Raw genomic sequence first — 16,794 nt, 5'->3', positions numbered from 1 at the left:
GGAGCTGTTCTCGGAATGAGCTGGTGCTAGGACAGCAAGGTGGGACAGCAGCCAGATAGGGGTGAAGTGAGTGGGGGCGGGAGGTGGGAGGGGATGGTGGAAAAGGAAAAAAAGCAACATCCAGAGGGATATAAACAGCCAGAGAGAAAGCTCTTTTTTGAACTCTTCAGTCATCCCATTGTCCCGCGGTGAAAGTCCCGGCGCCCTCGGAGCAGGGATGTTTATCTGTGTCCTGCATCTCAGCGGGCGGGAAATGATACAGCAGCGCTGAAATCATCCCCTCGTGACCTCTGCAGGTGCCCGGTCCAGCTCCTGCCAGGGATCTGCAGGAGCCTGGCTGCTCCACGGGCTGGGCTTATCCCGGAGAATCCCAATCCCTGGAGATGTCCAGGACGCAGAGGGAGGTCAGTTTGGGAGCCCCTGGTTCACCCATACCGGCTCCTGGTTACCAGCACCCTGCTAAGATGCTACGGGAACACCCGAACAGGAGGAGTTTGCTCATTAACTCCGCGCTGGAAAGCAGCGATGTTCAGCCGAGGGAGCGGTCACTGCCACACGATGGCATCCTCTGCTGCGGCGAGAGGCAGAGAGGCCCTTCCAGCTCAGGAAACTCCGCAGGATCCTTCCCCGGGGGCGGAGGGTGGTGCGAGCTCCCTGGGGACAGCAGGACCCTTTCACAGAGCAGGAAAGGCCACGTGTCCCTTCCGCAGGGCCCCTGTCACCTTAGGGCTGGCAGGGCAGTGAGGGGCCGTTCCCTCAGGCCGGGTATGGGTGGATTTTTTCCTTATCAGCCATCCGGTGAGCGCCCAGGGGAAGCGGCGCATCCTCTGCTGACGGGGGGCTTTCCTCTCAGCGGATGCCTGACGAGGGGGGGCATCACAGGGCTCAGCTGCATCACTGCCTCGCACCTCTGCCAGAGGCAGCCTTTGCTCTACCCTGTCCCTTCTGTCACAGCTCGGGGGCTCCTCGAGGGCTCCTGCTGCCTGCATTTGGGTTGGTCCCTGAATTTCACCCCAGTGGTCCAGAGAGGGTGAACCTGCAGTTCTCTGGAGGTGTGGGCTGGGGTTGGGTGGGGAGGATGCCCCTGGGGAGGACTCTGGGCTGTGGTGCAGGTCAGTGAGAAGGGACTTGGGCACATCAGCTCTTTGTACAGACAGTTTATTTTGGTTTGGCACACCTGGGTGAGCCTTCACTCACAGCTCTGTCCTGGGGGGAAGTTGGTACCTAAGCAACATTTTAAATGCCAGACATGTCTCATCTCTGCTTTCTTCAGTTCTCCTGTGCTACTTCCTCAGGTTGATATGAGGAACCACAGCTCAGGGCAGGAATCTCTCTCACTCTTATCCCCAGCATCCTCTCTTCTAATTATTCCCAGTCAACACAAAACTGCTAATGGCATCCATGGCCTGTTGCTCTTCTAGGGGACAAGACAGCTGCACTGACCCTAAAATCACACCCACAGCCACAACAGCAGGTCAGGAGCCAGAGAAGTGGACATGCTGCCATGGTCCCAGAAAGCAAGCTTGCGTAAGACAAAAGTGTGCTCCCAGGCTGGCTCTGGTCATCCATCCCACTGCTGTGGGAGCAGGTTACCAGTGGGGTTATAGCTGAAACCCACAGGAGTGGGGAGGCTCTGGGCAGAGGAGAAGGATACACTTTGTTCTTAGAAGAGTGAAGAGAAGCTGGGGTTGGAGAGGGAAGGGGTCCAGTGACTCCCTGATCAATCAGCTGAGCCAGCAAGGCTCCAAAAGGGTTAAGTGCCTGAGCAGGGAAGTGTGTGCCTGGCTTTGTTTTCCTGCCCAGCCTTGGTGTGTTTTTATTGTGCTGCTTCATGCAAAGGCTCCTTGGGTGTTGGAAGCCCTGAAGGCTCTGATGGCCCCTTCCAAAGCAAACTTGCTGGGATGGAAGGGCTCAGCTCAGAGCTCGGCCCCGGTGGCCCCAGCACAGTCACATCTATCAGATCATAGCCCTGCACATGGTATCTGCTTTTTGGGGCTGGCTCACAGGGGCCATCAGCTCTCATGGAGACACCTCTGGGGATCAGCCCCATAGCACCACTTGGAGAGAGAATTTCTGGATCTCTCCTTCACCCACCTTAACGACAAGCTCACGTGGAGCTGTTCCCACAGCCTCCGTTGTTCCCACAGCCTTCTCCTGCCCGGAGGAGATGGGAAGGAGGTGAGGCTTTCCCAGAACAGGCAATGAACGGAGCTGCTTCTGGTAAGCTCCTTTCTTAGGAACTGTCAGCGTGCATGTGCAGACACATCGGATGGGATGGAGGAGTGGGAAGGGGACATGTGGAGAGGTGGGGACCGTGCAGGCCCACACACGCCGTGGGATGGGGCCAGAGGGCTGGCTCTGTGGGAGAGGGGAAATCACAGCAGCTCAAGCAAAGGGCTGGGACCAGGACCTGGCCATTCCTGCTGGGAGATGGAGCCCTCGAGGACAAGGGGTTGCTGGCACAGGCACGTGCTGCTCCTGCTGCCATGGGAGCTCTCTCGTAGTCCCATTGGCACTGGAAGGGGCTCAGGTCTCCCCTGGGCTTCTCTTCTCCAGGCTGAACAATCCCAGCCCTCCCAGCCTGTCTCCATAGCAGAGCTGCTCCAGCCCTCAGAGCATCTTTGTGGTCTCTGAACTCCCTCCAGCAGCTCCACATCCCTCTTGTGCTGGGGGCCCCGGAGCTGGATGCAGGATCATGTGTCTCTCCTTCACCATGCCAGCTCATGGAACCGTGTGTGGCCCTCAGGGGGCCTGCACAAGGATTGCAACATTCAGGACATCTCCCCAGCTCTGCAGGGGCTCGGTGTGTTCAGTGAAGCCCACGCTCTGGCAGGGTCCCAGCACGCTCCTTCCCCTCAGCCTGCCAAGGTTTCACCTGTGCCACCCAGACACGTCTCCCACAGGAGCCTTTCCCATCCCCTTCCCTAGGGAAGAGCTGGCTCCCAGTGGCTGCCTCGCTCTGCAGGGTTAAGGGGCTCTTCTCTGTTTAGGAAGAACTTCACCCCGTTGCAGACTGAACAGCTCAGTGTTTGTTTCTTTGCACGCAGGATTTTCAAACAACTTCAAGCTTGTTTATCGCGGCGGCCAGCGAAGCCCTTGGCAACCTCCATGGGGCAGAACGAGTTGTCCTCAGTCCTGGCTGGTCCAGCTCCCAAGGAGAGGCAACAATTCCCACTGCAAGTATGCACCTTTCCCTACAATGCCCTGAGGGGATCAGCCAGCATTTTGCAGCTCAGGTGTGATACTGCCAGGGGAAGAGCTGTGTCCCACAGCCTGACTGGTAGCGCTGTGGGCTACTTCACTATGGAAAATACAGAATGTCAGTGTTTAGCATTGTCTGCTGGTGCCTAAATGTGCCCTGAATCATAGTGAAGGAGGAAGACACTGTGTTCAGAGAAGTGAAAGCCAGTGTGATGTTAGCTGCTATTTTTGAAAGCGTTTTCTTCGTAACGCAGTTTTCATGAAATGCAAGCCCCAGACTTGTCAATAGCTCCAAAGCAGGAGTTGTTCCTGTAGAGACCTTGGCTGCAGACAGCCCCAGACAGCTGCTCCTCATTTCCTGCTATTTTCGTTAATGTGAGAAAATACAAAATCTCGTGATGCCAAACAGATTTTCTTGGTCCTCTGTCATTTATTTCTCTCCCTTATTACAGGAACGGCTCAAGAGCTCCCTTGTGGGGCACAGAGGCTTCTCCAAAGCGAGAGGCCACCTCTGGCTCTAAGGAATTTTCTCCCAGAGGCTAAGTATTCCTGCAAACCTCTGGGATGGAGACCATGGGCAATATTGTGGACAACAAAGGATCCTGTCAGTACCTGTTACCAGACCCTGCTCCAGTGTCACCAATTCCTGAGGTCTTGGGAGCTCCTGAGGTCTTGGGAGCTCCTGAACAGACTTTCCATGAAATGGAAATCATCAGCATTCTCACCCAATCCTCTCTGGCATCTTTTCCCAGGTCAGATGCAGGCTCCTAGCTCTCACTGACTTTTACTTTTTCCCTGGTAATCACCTGATTTCAAGGAATGCAAACCTACTGTAACAAACAGCCCTTCTTTTCACAAGAAACCAAAACAGCCAAGGAGCACAAATTTCCAGAGTGGAAACTCCCTGAAGGAGACGGGACACGTTCTGGGGCCTCTTCCTGTTTGTTTAGGGCACAGCCCACATTCTTTTCCAATATATTGTCCTGTGCATGAAGCTTTGCAGGGTCAAAGTGCTTTCAGCCTTCAAGAGCAACTCCCCCAGCACTCGTCATCTGTTCCCTCCACCTGTGAGGACCTTGACCCAGTGAACAGCTCAAGCACCTTGTTGGGAACAGCCCTGTGGTGGGTGGGAAATGCTGGAGCTGCTTCCACGGTTTTCCTGGGAAAAGGATCTGGAACCTTTGACGTGTGGTATCTGTGGACTGGAGCAATAAACCCAAAGTCCTTCCTCAGTCACACAATAGTTATTATATGGGGGGGTGAAAAAACCACCCCTCTCCCTGGTATACACTGCTTTTCTCTGGTGCTGTGACACCCCTTCAGAGAGCTGCAGGGGTGCACACACTCCATCACTTGGATGCTGTGTTTTCATCTTCATGGGCTGGGATTGCTGGTGCAGGAGGACACCTGCCTGCCCTCATCCACACCACAATTCAGTCTGCAGACCCAGGCTCACAACACCAAATGGCTACTTGCCATTCCTGAAGGCTAAAGCAAAACTAAACCAAGTGCTCAGATTATTTCCACTGTAACTAAAGAAGCTAAAATCAGCTGAAGAGCTCAGAGAAGTCCTGAGATCCTTCACTGACGGATCGACACAATGCCTGAGGTTTATCACTAGGTACAGGTCCTCTGACTTAAGGTTCTTCAGTGCTGCAAGACCTCATGGAAGTGCAGTAGGAGGCTGGCACTGTTGTGCTGGAGGAGCAGATGTGCAATAGGATGGGAGGGTGGTGCAGGGAGTGGGTTGGGAGTGATGGTGCCAGTTTTCTGCCAGCTGCAGCCCAGGTTTGTCACCACTCAGTAGAGCTGCTTGGTCCCTCCAGTCCTGTCCCTGCTGGTAGGGCAGCTGTGTTCCCTGCCAGAGAGTGGCTTGTGCCTTAAAACAACAGTGCCTGTGGCAAGTCATGCCTTTGGCAAACAAAGGACTCACCCTCCCACGTACCTGCTTGTCAGGGCCCTTCCTCAGTTTTATCCATCTGTGGCAGCAAACCCTGTGCAGAAGAAGCAGAACCTGTTTCTTCAGGGGGGGAGATGTGGGTCTGTGACATCACTTCCAGCAGCCAAGGTGCCCCATGGCTCCAGGCAATGCCAGTTCCTGGAATTGCAGTTTCCTGTAAATCTCTGCAGAGCCTGAGAAAACACCCGTTTTGGGTCAGAAAACATCCCAGTGGCACCCCCTCTTTCGGCTGGATCAAACAGACTATTCCAACTCCTAATTTTTATTTTGTTTCCTTGAAACGGGCTCTTTCTTCCTAATACAACATAAGCAAAGGCTGAAGTCACAGGCTGGGATTTTCCCCAAATGCATTGTATGGAAACCTGTGGGGGGTTTTCCCTTTTTAAAAATAAAATCCCGAGTGGGACTGTTGGCATTTCCAACAGCACGGAGACGCCAGTTTTTTCCCTAAGAAAACTTTGGACAGTCAGAGCCTCAGTCTTAATCTTATCTTCATCTTCCAATTGAGGGAGTTGGCAGAGGAAAATGGTTATGTGTTCTGCTGGGACCTGAGCTGAAAGAGAAAGTAAAGGTGCAGGATGTGAGTGCATTGTTGGTATGTCCGTCTCAGACCCTGCTTGGTGCTGGGGCTGGAAAGCCCCCAGACAGCCTGGCTCTTGCAGAACTGGGGGTGTCCTGCTTTCTGCTCCTGCTTTCAGCACCAGCAAGCCCCCCACGGCTGAGACCATGTGTGTACCAAAATTCAGGGCTGTCACAGCAAGCACAAGTTGCTGCTCTGGGGTGGGGGGGTCACTGGGTCCCTGCTCACCCCTCTGTTTGGTGATGCCCCTCAGAGCCAGCCTGGCCTGAGCTCTCCAGTGTAGCTGATGAACTCGTAATCCTGATGAGCAAATTCCACCTCTTTTGGCCTAACGACCAACGCTGCTGTTGGAAGATGGCTGCCAAAAAGGAAGGCAATGACTGCTCCTGCATTTGGAGCAAATAATGAGCTTACTGAGCAGCGGGGAGCTGGACTTGGAGGTGGGGAGAGCTCTACAAAGCCTCAGGACAGCGGTGCCTTGGCACAGGCTGTTTGGCCAACACTCACATTGGTGGGAGAGGAGGATGGAGCAGCCGGTCCCTGAAAACCCCCGCACGAATAATTTGCCAAGTGGGCTGGAGCTGCTCTGCATCTGGGGAATTCCAGCGGCCATCCAGCTCCAGAGTAGCCGGTATTCCCTCCCCTGTCCCTCTCTTCCCTCCGCCTCCTGTCGTCATCCCGAGCCACGTGTGAGGGAAGCTGAATACCATCTGAAACCCCAATCTCAGGGCTTTATAATCCCGGAATGAGCGGCAGCAGCTGTGTTGCTCCGGAGGATGCAATAAGCAGTCGGGAGTGGGGAATATTGCCAGTAATCCTTCTCTGCGTGCCCTTCCTCCTGCCGACCACGGGAACATGAAGGCTGTGTCTATCCAGATCCTGCTCGTGCTGAGGGCCTTGTGCCTGGTCACCCTGGCTGGAGGTGAGCCCCAGCTCCGCTTGTCCCCTCCCCCGGGAACAGCCGGGGAACAGGGGGGGATGGTGATGGGGCCGCGGGAAGGTGGCACTGGATCAGGGTATGGATGCCCGGGGATCGCTATGGGTTGCAGGAGATCTCCCGGCAGGATCGGGCTGGGTTTTGGGAAGGGATAAGGGGAAAGCCTATGGCAGCAATCCTGGCAGCGGGGACATCCCTGGTGGCTTTGGCCACTCCTGCGGGCCGGTGGGGAGCGCGTCAGGGAGACTCCTGATAATCCGTATCAGAAAAAAAGCATCATGCCCTTCTTTTCCCTTTTTCCTCGTGTCCCCTGGGGACGTGGAGGTGACACTGCAGCCCGGGCAAGGACGGGTGTCTGTGCACACAGGTCCTGAGGGTGCCGGTGCTCCCATCCCTGGGAGGCAGGGTGGGGGCTGTCACCTGCGGTGGGCGTGCAGTGGGTGTGTGTGTGTACAGGTGGGAAACGTTATCCTGCTCCCTGCATGAAGATCTGGGTGCTGAGCGGGGTCACAGCACCGGGAGGTGACAGGATCCCCTCTGCCGGGGCTGGGCTCGGTGCCAGCCGCCCGGGGCTCAGGGCAGAGATCGCTGCAGTTCGGCAGGGTGGGTGCCGGGCTCTCAGCGCTGCGGGCAAGGCTGGACTTTGCCCGGTGCTCCCTTGTGGCACCTCCCTGTCCTTGCAAGGTGCTTTCCAAGCTCCTCCGCTCTGGGAAAAACCCACCAGGAGTTCAGCTCATCGCAGACAGTTTGCATTGGTGCCAACAACGGGAAAATCAGTTCAGGGTTATCAGAGGAGCAGGCCCATCGTGCACATCCCCAGTGGCTCACAGGGACGGTCTGGTGCTATTGTCACTGGGCTTGTTTTGCTGAACTGTGTTCCTGGAAGTGGAGGATCCCATCAGAACGTCCTCTGGCTGATGAGAGTTTTTTGGGAAGTTGGTTGCCATGAGCAGGGAATTCTTGACCCTGAAGCGCCACAGAAAACATCAGTGTGTGAACAAAGAGCTTTGCTTTAACTTTACAGGCACCTAGAAACCAAAGCAGGCTTTTGTACAGGAGCCACTGGAGCGTTTGCTTGGGATTTCTTTGCAACCATGGCATTCCCCAGTAAATAGATTGAAAGAGCTGAGGGTGCTGCCATCGGGTTGCTCATTCTTGCACCCAGTGTCTGGATCATTCCCAACTGAACTGCATAACGTTCACCCAACTCCTTTGGAAATCTGAGTTTTGTGGAGACAGCCTGATTGAAACCAGATGCCAGCTCCTTTCTTCACAGGGGCCTCAGATAAGTCAGGGCTTGTTTTTTTTTTAAGTCTTGCCCCCAGGGCTGTCAGGAACAAGTTGGCAGGATGCACTGTGCAACCTTCTTTCACTGGGCAAGTGCCTGCTGTGGGAGGCTGGAGGTTGATGTGAGGCATGAAGGGTCCCCCGTGGTGTGACTGGCTCTGCCCCTTGAAAAGTGGAGTTTTATTTTTACGCTTTGCAAAATAAAACCTGTGTTTTCCAGTGGGGAGTGAAAAGTCGTGTTGGGGAAGCTGGGCTGCTGGGATACCCGTGGGAGTGACTCTGCTCCCTTTCTCTGAGCCCAGGTGGCAGTTCAGAGACCATGCACCAGCAAACGGAGGGGCAGGGTGGGATGATCACCTGGAGGGGAACTCCTGCAGGAGGAAGGGATAAGACTTACCCAGATAGGGAGAGGACAAGCATCCTGCTCTCTGGTCTGCACGTCCTGCAACGAGAGCCCTCTGGTGAAGGTTGCAGTAGGTCTTTTGGGGGTGACAAAATGTGTCACTGGGCTGGGTCTTCCTGTGACCCGAAAGGGAGGGGACCTGCAGGTCCAGGGGCTTGCACAAAGGACCCACAGCCCGTGCTTGCACATCCTACAAGACAAAATGTCCCACAGTTTTCACAGTGCCTTTTTTCCCCTCGGTTTTCTGGGTATCTCGTCACATCTACAGGTGTTACAAACAATCTGGGGTTTGTCCTCGTTGGGATTTGCCTCCATCTCAGTTTAGCAGGGATTGGAAGCTCCCGCGGCAAGCTTTGGACTCCTCCGCCCCAGAGAAAATAAATGGTGCCAGTTTTTGTGGTCTCTGATGGAAAACCAGCATTTAATAAGCTGCAAACTTTATTTCAGGGCAACCCAAAGCACCCCTGAAGTGTTCAAAGGAGTGCTATGGCTTCACATCCATGATAGCGGAGAAGAGGATAAGGAGCTACCGCCGGACCGAGCCCGGATGCACGAAAAAAGCCATCATGTAAGTCCTGCCCCACGAGGGCCCTGCCTTGGTCTGGAGCAAGGGACAGCCTGGAACACAGAGCAAACACTGGTGTGTTTGTTTGAAGGGTGGTGTTGTATTTTTTTCCCCCTGTTTAAAGACCAGCAGCTTCCAGGGCTGAACGGATGGGGAAAGGGAGTGAGGGAGGTAACTTGGCACGACAGGGTGGTGGAAGCACTCAGGGAGAGAGCTCAAGGGTTTCTGTGAAAGCAGATGTTTTCTCTGGAGACAGATTCAGACTTTGTGAGCTTGTCTGGACTTGAGAAAAGTTCAATTTTTTTTCCCAGGGATAAGTGTTGTTTTCATCTTACCCTGAAGTTGAGGCACCGCTGACACCATTTTATTGCAGCCCAGGGAGTGGCTCCAAAGTGAACCTGCTGGGCTGACCTTGGAAAGTCTCACATCACCCAGTCAGCCAAAACTCAGAGGGTTTGCCTTCATGCTTGCTTGCCCCTGAGCAGCTGGTGCCTTCAGAGCTTCTTGTCCTGAGTGCAGGAGGAAAACACCATGTCCAAAAATCAGGACAATGCTTTTGAAAGTGAAAAAGCTTCCTAGGGGAAAACGCTTCACCCATGAGTCACATTCAGCTGCTCTTCACTCAGTCAGATTTCAGAGGCACCTGCCCTTCCTGAAATAAATCATCCAGCCCACCAGTGGTGTTTGCTATGGGAGAGGCAGTGTTGCTGTTTGCATCTGTCTGCACACCTTCCCCATGGCCCTGATCACCTAAACCAGCATCTTCTGTAACCCCACTAAGTGATGCCTTCTCATTTTTCAGATTAACTACTCTGAAGTCTAAGGAGTTTTGTGCAGATCCAAAGGCTGAGTGGGTGAAGAAGATTGTAGAGAAACTGGACCAGAAGGAGGCCACAGCCTCCCCTCTTGCTCGTGATGCCACCTCACCAGAAGAGCCTGGTGATGTCCAGAAACAGGTTGGTCCTCCAGTAAGGGCTCCATCTCAAGCCACTGCTCCAGCTGGTTTCTTCCAAGGGACTGGCACAGCAGTCTGGGAGGGAATACATTCTCCTGCTGCAAGGACAGAGGTGTCCAGCAAGTCCCCACCAGGCAGGCAGGACAGCACCCAGCTCCCTGCAGGATCACCCCCAGTGACTCAGGGATATGCTGTGCGCCCTGAGGTCGCTCCAGAAGCAAGCAGAGACTCCTCAAATCCTCCTGCACCTTCAGCAACTGTTGCAGCAGGTGTGGACTCCAGCCAGCCCACCCCACATCCCACAGCTCTCGTGCATGGCTTTTACAGCACCATGAGATCTGCAGAGGAACGTGCAGGACTCACTGCAAATGCTATGGCTGATGCTCAAGACACAACTTCTCCTAACTCAGATTCAGACCCAGTGGCAACTACTAAAGGATCAGACAAACCTCTGCTTTCTACAGGTGAATCTCTGGACTCTACAGGTGCCAGGGCCAATGCACCAGACACTGCTTCCAGCACTTCCAGATCTGATCTCCCCTCCATCCTGGACAGTGTGGACATTACAACCCCCCCAGACACACCAATTCCACCAGGCACTAGTTCAGTTTCTACTCTGAACTCCACCATTGCCACAGACAAAGGGGCTTCTGTCCACAGCAACAGGGTTGTTGGCTCCTCTGCAGATGGGTCTGGTACCAGAACATCTGATTATTCCTCACCTGCAGCAGAGCAAGAGCCTTCTGATACAGCAGTTTTTGCTGGCCAGGCATTCTCAGGCCAAGCCAGGGTGCAGACGATCACAGAGAGGCCAGAGCATCAGCCCCTGCCCAGCTTCTTCTCTCAAACACAGTTTGTCATCCCCGTGTCCGTGGTGAGCGCGGTGACGATCTGCAGCGTCGCTCTGGTGTGGCTCTACCTGAAGTTCGGAATCAGACCAGAAGACTCGTCGAGAGAAATGGTGCAGGGCTTGCTCTACCAGAGGGCAGGACACCAGAACAACGCCTATCCAATGGAAGTCATCTGAGTTCTTCATGGCCTGGACGTTTTTGGTCTGGACGTTTTTGGCCTGAACGTTTTTGGCCTGAACCACGCGTGTGTTACGGCAGAAAAGCTGTTCGTGCTGAACAGGTGACCACGGGTAGGAAGCAAGCCAGGGAATAAAAATACCAGAGGAAAGCAGGATTCTCGCAGAGCAGAACGTCCAACAACGCATCTGTTTTGTCGCTGACCAATGACAGCGCTTTGGAAGTCGTTGGGACACTTCTTTCCTTCTGGCACTGTTACACACACAGGCTGTGGCTGCTCTTTGCCAGGGGGTGGCCAGAGGTGGATTCCCAAATTGCTGTTGGGAATTTTCCTGTGGTTCACCGTGGCTAAGCCAAGAAGCCACTCCCTCACCCACACTGCTGGGCTCAGGCTCAGCCACCCTGAGCAACCTTTTAGCACCAAACCCACACGATTTGCACTTAAACTCTGCTGCTTCTTTGTGCTTCAGTTTCTCTGGTCTGGCAGAGATCAGGCCCTTCCTCTCAGCAGCATTTCTTCTTGGAGATGTGGTCTGAGACCTGCTTCTTGGCAAATCAGTGCAATGAAACCCTCCTGCCACCTGATGTCCAGCTGCATCCAACACCAAGGCAGGATAATGCAAAGGACTCTTTGCAAATGGGAGAAAACAAGAAGTCACCCAATAATTTTGCTAGTCCTGTGATAACATTGGAACACTTTTGCTGTTCTCTGCAAGCAAAAAAAAACCCAGGAAATTGTCTCTTGGAGGAGCTAAAGGCAATTCTGGATTTAGCCATGTAGGAATTACTCCACCCCAGCAGATGTAACATCCTTCTGCTCCCATATCCTCTCCAGAAATAAGCACATTTGCTGCTGCACCAAACAAACAAACAAATAAAAATTTAAAAAAAAAAAAAAAAGAGGAAAAAACACAAACAAAATGCCTGTTCATAGTTCTACTCTTCATCTGCAGTTTAGTTTTTCCATATTGGATAGCACTGGTCACCAGGCTATGAAAGCATCACAACAGTAACAGGCTTTTTTTAAAACCCAAGTTTGATTTTGATTTTTCCACATCCAGACACTGCTGCATGTGGTGAGCTTTATGTTTTATCTGTGGTCAGCCCCTGAAAGCCCTTATTAAACTTTGACCCCAGTATGAGTTTTGCTGGAGTGTGCAAAGGTCTTCATGATGTGATGCTTTGGGAGTATCAACATATCAAGGGTCAGATCCTGCTCTAACCAACCTCAGTGGATCAGATCCCAAAGTATGAATATACACCTAGAAAAAAAGGAAGCAAAAGCACATAATAAGCAAGATCATCAAAGCAAACACGAGGGGCCAGCTGTAAAGCAGAGCCTGAGGGAGGCAGCCTGTTAAATCCATCAGATCACACCTTCACAGCATCCATTTAGCCCTGGGGGTGGAGAGGACAGACTGAAACTGTGTTTGTTTTCTGCCATCCTACAAGCCCTGCTTTCTGTGTTTCGCTGACCTGAGGGAGGGGAGCCAGGGATCCATCTGGGCTTTTGCAAGTGTGGGATGCAATGAGATGAACTTCATTTGGGGTGAAACCCTTCCTTGGGCAGCCCAGCAGCGGAACAGTGGCTGGCAAGGATTTTCCTGGAGGGTGGATGGGGAGAGGTGGCACTGACGGCCCCCACCTGCGCGCAGTCGGGATTTGTGACGCGCTGTACGTGGCATTATTTTTATATAAAACACTAGAAATGGTATTTTTGTAGTAAAGTTTTGTAGCCTTTTGAATGTGTGTGATGTCCTGCCTGCGCTGCCTGGAGCTGAGACCTTTCTGGGAATGCTGGAAAAGGCTGTGCCTTGTCTATTTTGGTGCTGGTCTTAGATGGCTCGTGCATGTCCATGGGAGATGGATCGCTCTCCAGGCCCCTCAGCTGCTTCACATATCATTGTGCCCCATGGAGGGCGTTCCACCATCACCAAGAGACAGCCAAGCCAGCAGAGATGGCTGTGGCCAGGCTGCTGTTCCACCTCCTCGCTCTTTAAGGGTTTCAGTCTTGCTGAAAGTTTACAGGAAATGCATTTCCTCACAGGGATTTGTAGTTCCCATCCTTCTGAGGCAGTAAAGAAAACAAACAAATCCGGGGTGGTTTTTTTTGGCTTTGTTTAATCAAAGCTGTGGCCAAACAGCAACCAACAGGCAACAAACATTACCCTCCAAGTCTGTTCTGTAACAGGGCAAGAGAGCTGAGCTACGACCTCTCCCACCCCTCTCTGGTGCTGGGGAGGAGAGGTGGGAAAGGCAAATCCATGAAAGAGTTCGTGCCCTGGGGTTTGCCCGGAGTGGAGAGCTGAAGAGGACAAGAGGGACAGGGACGAGCATCTCCCTCGTACCGTGCCGCAGCCCCGCCGATGAGTCAGCGGGCCGGAAAGGTCATTTGTAGGATACGAAACTCTGTGAAAACGAAAGCACTTTTTCCCCCATTCTCTTTTCTCTTCCCCGCTGTGGGGGAGGGCGGACGAGGAAGGAGGGGGCTGTGCAAAACAAGGCGGCGATGAATCATTTCCGACGGCAGAGCGGCCGCTCGGGGCTGAGGCTCCGCAGCACCTCGGGGTGCCCGGTCCCTGCGCTGGGGGTGCCACACGCTCGCTGGCTTCGCTGGTGTCCCTGTGACAGGGCAGGGAAAGACCCTGTGCCAGGGGTGTCCCTCCACGCACCTTCCCGTGCCTCTCCTGGAGGGCCGCGGGCTGCCTCAGGTGCAGAATTTGGTGCGGGAGGGATGCACCTCCGCTGATGGAGCCTCTGACCAGCCTCTGGCTCTGCTCCCACCCCCGTGCTCAGGCTCTGTGGAATTATCACAGCTAACCCCGTTCAGGTTTAAATCACTGAAAATTAGGCTGCAATTGCTTCCAGCCCTAATTTTTTTCTGTTATCACAACTTTGCTTTAAAAGCTGAAGCACCTCTCTATTGCTGGTTTAAACTCTAGGAGCTCAAAAAGGGTTGAAGAAAGGAAGTCGAGTCCTCACCAAGCATCATTTCCCCTGTTAACCCCCCATCTCCAGCTTGGAGTCTCCCTGGCACCCCTCACTTTAACCCCGAGGCAGCTGATCAACCTCACTGGGAAAAAAAAAAAAAGGAAAAATGTTTCCTTTTCAGAGCGTTTGAGAAAATTGGCGTCAGCTCCTTCTTTTTAATCTCCCTTAGCGAGGTGGAGTTCGCTGCCGCTTTCTGGCTCACGTGCATCCATCCACCTCTGCCTCTGCTTGGCCCTGGTGGTGAGGGCTTCCTACGTTTCACTTTGTGAATGGAAAAGACTCGAAGTACACTGGGTAGAACAGAAAAAGACTGAGAAAATTTAAACCCCTCCAACTGCCTCCTGGGAGGCAGTGCCAGGCATTGGGTGATGCCCAGGTGATGCTAAACCACCTTTCCTGCTGTTGCAGAGCAGAGCCTGTGCCTTCCTGAGTGCATGATGGTTGTGTGGTTGTGTTTCCCAGCACGGCTGGGTGTGCTCAGTCACCCGCTGGGACCCCATTTCCCAGCGTGGGGCTTGTTGTGCCCAGCTCCTTCTTCCCCTCACTGGCATCACTGCTGGGAAAGGCTGCACCTGAGCTGTCCCCTCAGCTTCCCTCCTCCTGCTCCTGCTCCTCCCCTTGCAGAACAAAAAGGATGCTGTTTATTTTTTGTGTAAACAAGAGAATTGTTCAGAGTCCATTCAAACGAAAGGGAAACTTGGGCCAGCAGTGGGGGCTTTCCAGCACTCACCAGCTAATCACACATGTCTGCACATCAGTCCTGCCCTTTCCAAAAGAAGAAACATCGAAAGCTCTCCAGGGAGCTGTGAATCATTTGGCTTCCACAAACACAAGAAAAACCCGAGAAAAGGGGAAGCAGAGCATCCTAGACCAGATCTTCTGCCAGAAGAGCAAGCACAGCTCTGCAGAAGCTTCACGGGGTTCTCCTCACCCAGAGCAGTGGGGGGCAGCCTCCATGGCTTGGAGCACATTTGTGCTGGCTCTGAGGCTGGAGAGGGACTTTGCATGGAACCCTGAGCTTTGTTCCATTGCCATGAAACCCCTCTCTGACAGCTTGGGAGCTCTGGAGTTCAGAGATTTCACTTCCCTCATTGCTGTCCCTGTCTGGGTGAACACAGAAGTTGACAGAGCTTTCCAGGTATCATCTCAGACCGTAACCCAGATGATCCCATGTGACATGGAAATCCCCAGGGATGAGCAAAGGGTAGACCTTTTCCTTGAATCGTTACAGAGCATTGGGAAAAGGGCGAATGTGGAGAGGGGTGGAGAGGATAAATTGCAGCTGCTCCTTGCCTGAGCTCAGAGCTGAGCTCCTCCGAAGAGGCAGAGCAGTACCTGGTGAGGAAGAGCCTTCCCACAGCCACCATGTTCCCTGCAAGGACAGTCCTGCTGCTCGTGGTGCTCCTCACCCTCTCCCCATGCTCCAGTGCAGGTAAATCACCTCCTGGGCCACCACTTCTGGTGGGGACTCAGGGTCATCCCACTGGGGTGGCCAGGCAAGAACCCCCCAGTGTTTCTGGTTGTTGTGATGGTGCTGCTGGCAGGAGGAGCAACCCCCTGGCCAGGGCAGAGCTGCACATCCCAGGGGGCAGGGGAGGAAGGAAACTGCTCCTGGAGGGAGCTGGGTGGTTTTGGCAGAGATGCTGCAGGGCTTTTGGTGCTGGATGATCACCTGGAGCATCCTCCAATCCCACCCAGGGAATGAAGGAGGAGGGCACCTGTGGCAGCATTTGCAGAGTTTGGGGGATGCTGTGTGCATCAGCCTTGTCATGGGGGAGGGTCCTGGGGACAAACTGCCCTCCACAGCCAATGGTCACAGCCTCTCTCTGTCTCCTCCAGCCCCTTACTCTCCATCCGAGTGCTGCTTCCATTACGTAAGGGCTGCTCTCCGGCTGGCACACCTGAAGGATTTCTACTCAACTTCCAGGGAGTGTTTTTTACCAGCAATTGTGTAAGTCCTGGGCATTTCCCCACTGCTGGGCTGCCTCCTGGGCCACCACAGGTTCAATTCATCTGGGGACAGCACAGGGCCAGGTCTGTGCAGCCTCCACGGTTTTCCAGCACGAAGAGGGGAGGGCAGGACTGTCTGGGCACTTTACAGGGCAGAGTTGAGGACACGAGTCCACTGCAGCTCCTCAAGGCTCTGGGGGTGCTGGGCTGCAGCATGAGCTGATTGTGGGACAGCAAGGGCAGAGTGCAGGGCCAAAGGGAGTGGGGAAAGCTCAGGGGAGGGAGTGAGTGGGATTACAGCCGTCATTTCTCACAAAGCTTCACCCTCAACCTCGGCAGGTTTAAGACCAAGAACGGGACCAAGATCTGTGCTAACCCAGAGGAGCCCTGGGTGCAGAGAGCAGTTGGGAAGCTTCAAAAGAGGAAAGGACTTCGTGCCCCGTGATGCAGAGTGGGTGCCCTGGTTCAGTCTACCCAACATCCTGGAGGGAAGGAAGGTCTGGAACCACCCTGCTGGAAGGGAATGTGGAGGTTCTGGCTGTTGGAGGGGGGGCACTGACTCCCCAGAGCCCTGAGCCTTGTCCACTGGCCGGGCACCAGCCCTGGAATGCTGCTGGCCCTGCCAGCACCTGCCTGCTGATCACAGCCACAAAATAAAGTTTACTTCATGTGAGATTGGGGAGTGGTGTCCTTTCTTCTCCCAGCCCCAGGGCTGTGCTGCTGGAGACTCACCTGAGAGGGCTTTTAGGTGCAAACATCGGTTTGGGGGCTTGGAGGTTTGAGCTTGTCCCTTGTGCTGCCCTGAGCAGGAGCACAGCCTGGCTGCCACATCTGCCCCAGGGCTGTGGTGTCTCTGAGCTGTGCTGCAGAGGAAGGGTTTCTCTGCAGGCCTCCCTGCTTGGGGGATGCTGAAGCAGACAAGGGATTCACCCCCTGG

General features: G+C 54.0%; 2 protein-coding genes across 2 annotated transcripts; both read left to right on the top strand.

Annotated features, from left to right (window-relative positions):
- The first annotated feature begins 6,361 nt into the window (after positions 1-6,361).
- On the top strand, positions 6,362-12,055 carry CX3CL1 (C-X3-C motif chemokine ligand 1). Its single transcript, XM_050311570.1, has 3 exons — positions 6,362-6,663; positions 8,816-8,936; positions 9,736-12,055. Exons 1-3 carry the CDS (start codon positions 6,597-6,599, stop codon positions 10,913-10,915), a joined length of 1,368 nt encoding a protein of 455 aa, XP_050167527.1. The 5' UTR covers positions 6,362-6,596; the 3' UTR covers positions 10,916-12,055.
- Positions 12,056-15,255: 3,200 nt separating this feature from the next.
- On the top strand, positions 15,256-16,363 carry LOC126637945 (C-C motif chemokine 5-like). The gene is made up of 3 exons (XM_050311509.1): positions 15,256-15,339; positions 15,747-15,858; positions 16,197-16,363. The coding sequence occupies exons 1-3, from the start codon at positions 15,273-15,275 to the stop codon at positions 16,300-16,302; spliced, it is 285 nt and encodes a 94-aa protein (XP_050167466.1). The 5' UTR covers positions 15,256-15,272; the 3' UTR covers positions 16,303-16,363.
- Positions 16,364-16,794: the final 431 nt, after the last annotated feature.

Source organism: Myiozetetes cayanensis, unplaced genomic scaffold (assembly GCF_022539395.1).
Source record: "Myiozetetes cayanensis isolate MyiCay16 unplaced genomic scaffold, myiCay2020 scf16, whole genome shotgun sequence".
Taxonomy (NCBI): Eukaryota; Metazoa; Chordata; class Aves; order Passeriformes; family Tyrannidae; genus Myiozetetes; species Myiozetetes cayanensis.
The sequence above is the reverse complement of the archived record's forward strand: the minus strand, read 5'-3'. Positions and strand labels throughout refer to the sequence as shown.

What these genes read in the sequence shown, in the direction of transcription:
- CX3CL1 (XM_050311570.1), top strand. Translation starts at nt 6,597, where the DNA reads ATGAAGGCTGTGTCTATCCAGATCCTGCTCGTGCTGAGGGCCTTGTGC. An exon ending in CCTGGTCACCCTGGCTGGAG is followed by an intron (nt 6,664 to 8,815) that starts GTGAGCCCCAGC and finishes ACTTTATTTCAG; the next exon opens with GGCAACCCAAAGCACCCCTG. An exon ending in TGCACGAAAAAAGCCATCAT is followed by an intron (nt 8,937 to 9,735) that starts GTAAGTCCTGCC and finishes CTCATTTTTCAG; the next exon opens with ATTAACTACTCTGAAGTCTA.
- LOC126637945 (XM_050311509.1), top strand. Translation starts at nt 15,273, where the DNA reads ATGTTCCCTGCAAGGACAGTCCTGCTGCTCGTGGTGCTCCTCACCCTC. An exon ending in CTCCCCATGCTCCAGTGCAG is followed by an intron (nt 15,340 to 15,746) that starts GTAAATCACCTC and finishes TGTCTCCTCCAG; the next exon opens with CCCCTTACTCTCCATCCGAG. An exon ending in TGTTTTTTACCAGCAATTGT is followed by an intron (nt 15,859 to 16,196) that starts GTAAGTCCTGGG and finishes CAACCTCGGCAG; the next exon opens with GTTTAAGACCAAGAACGGGA.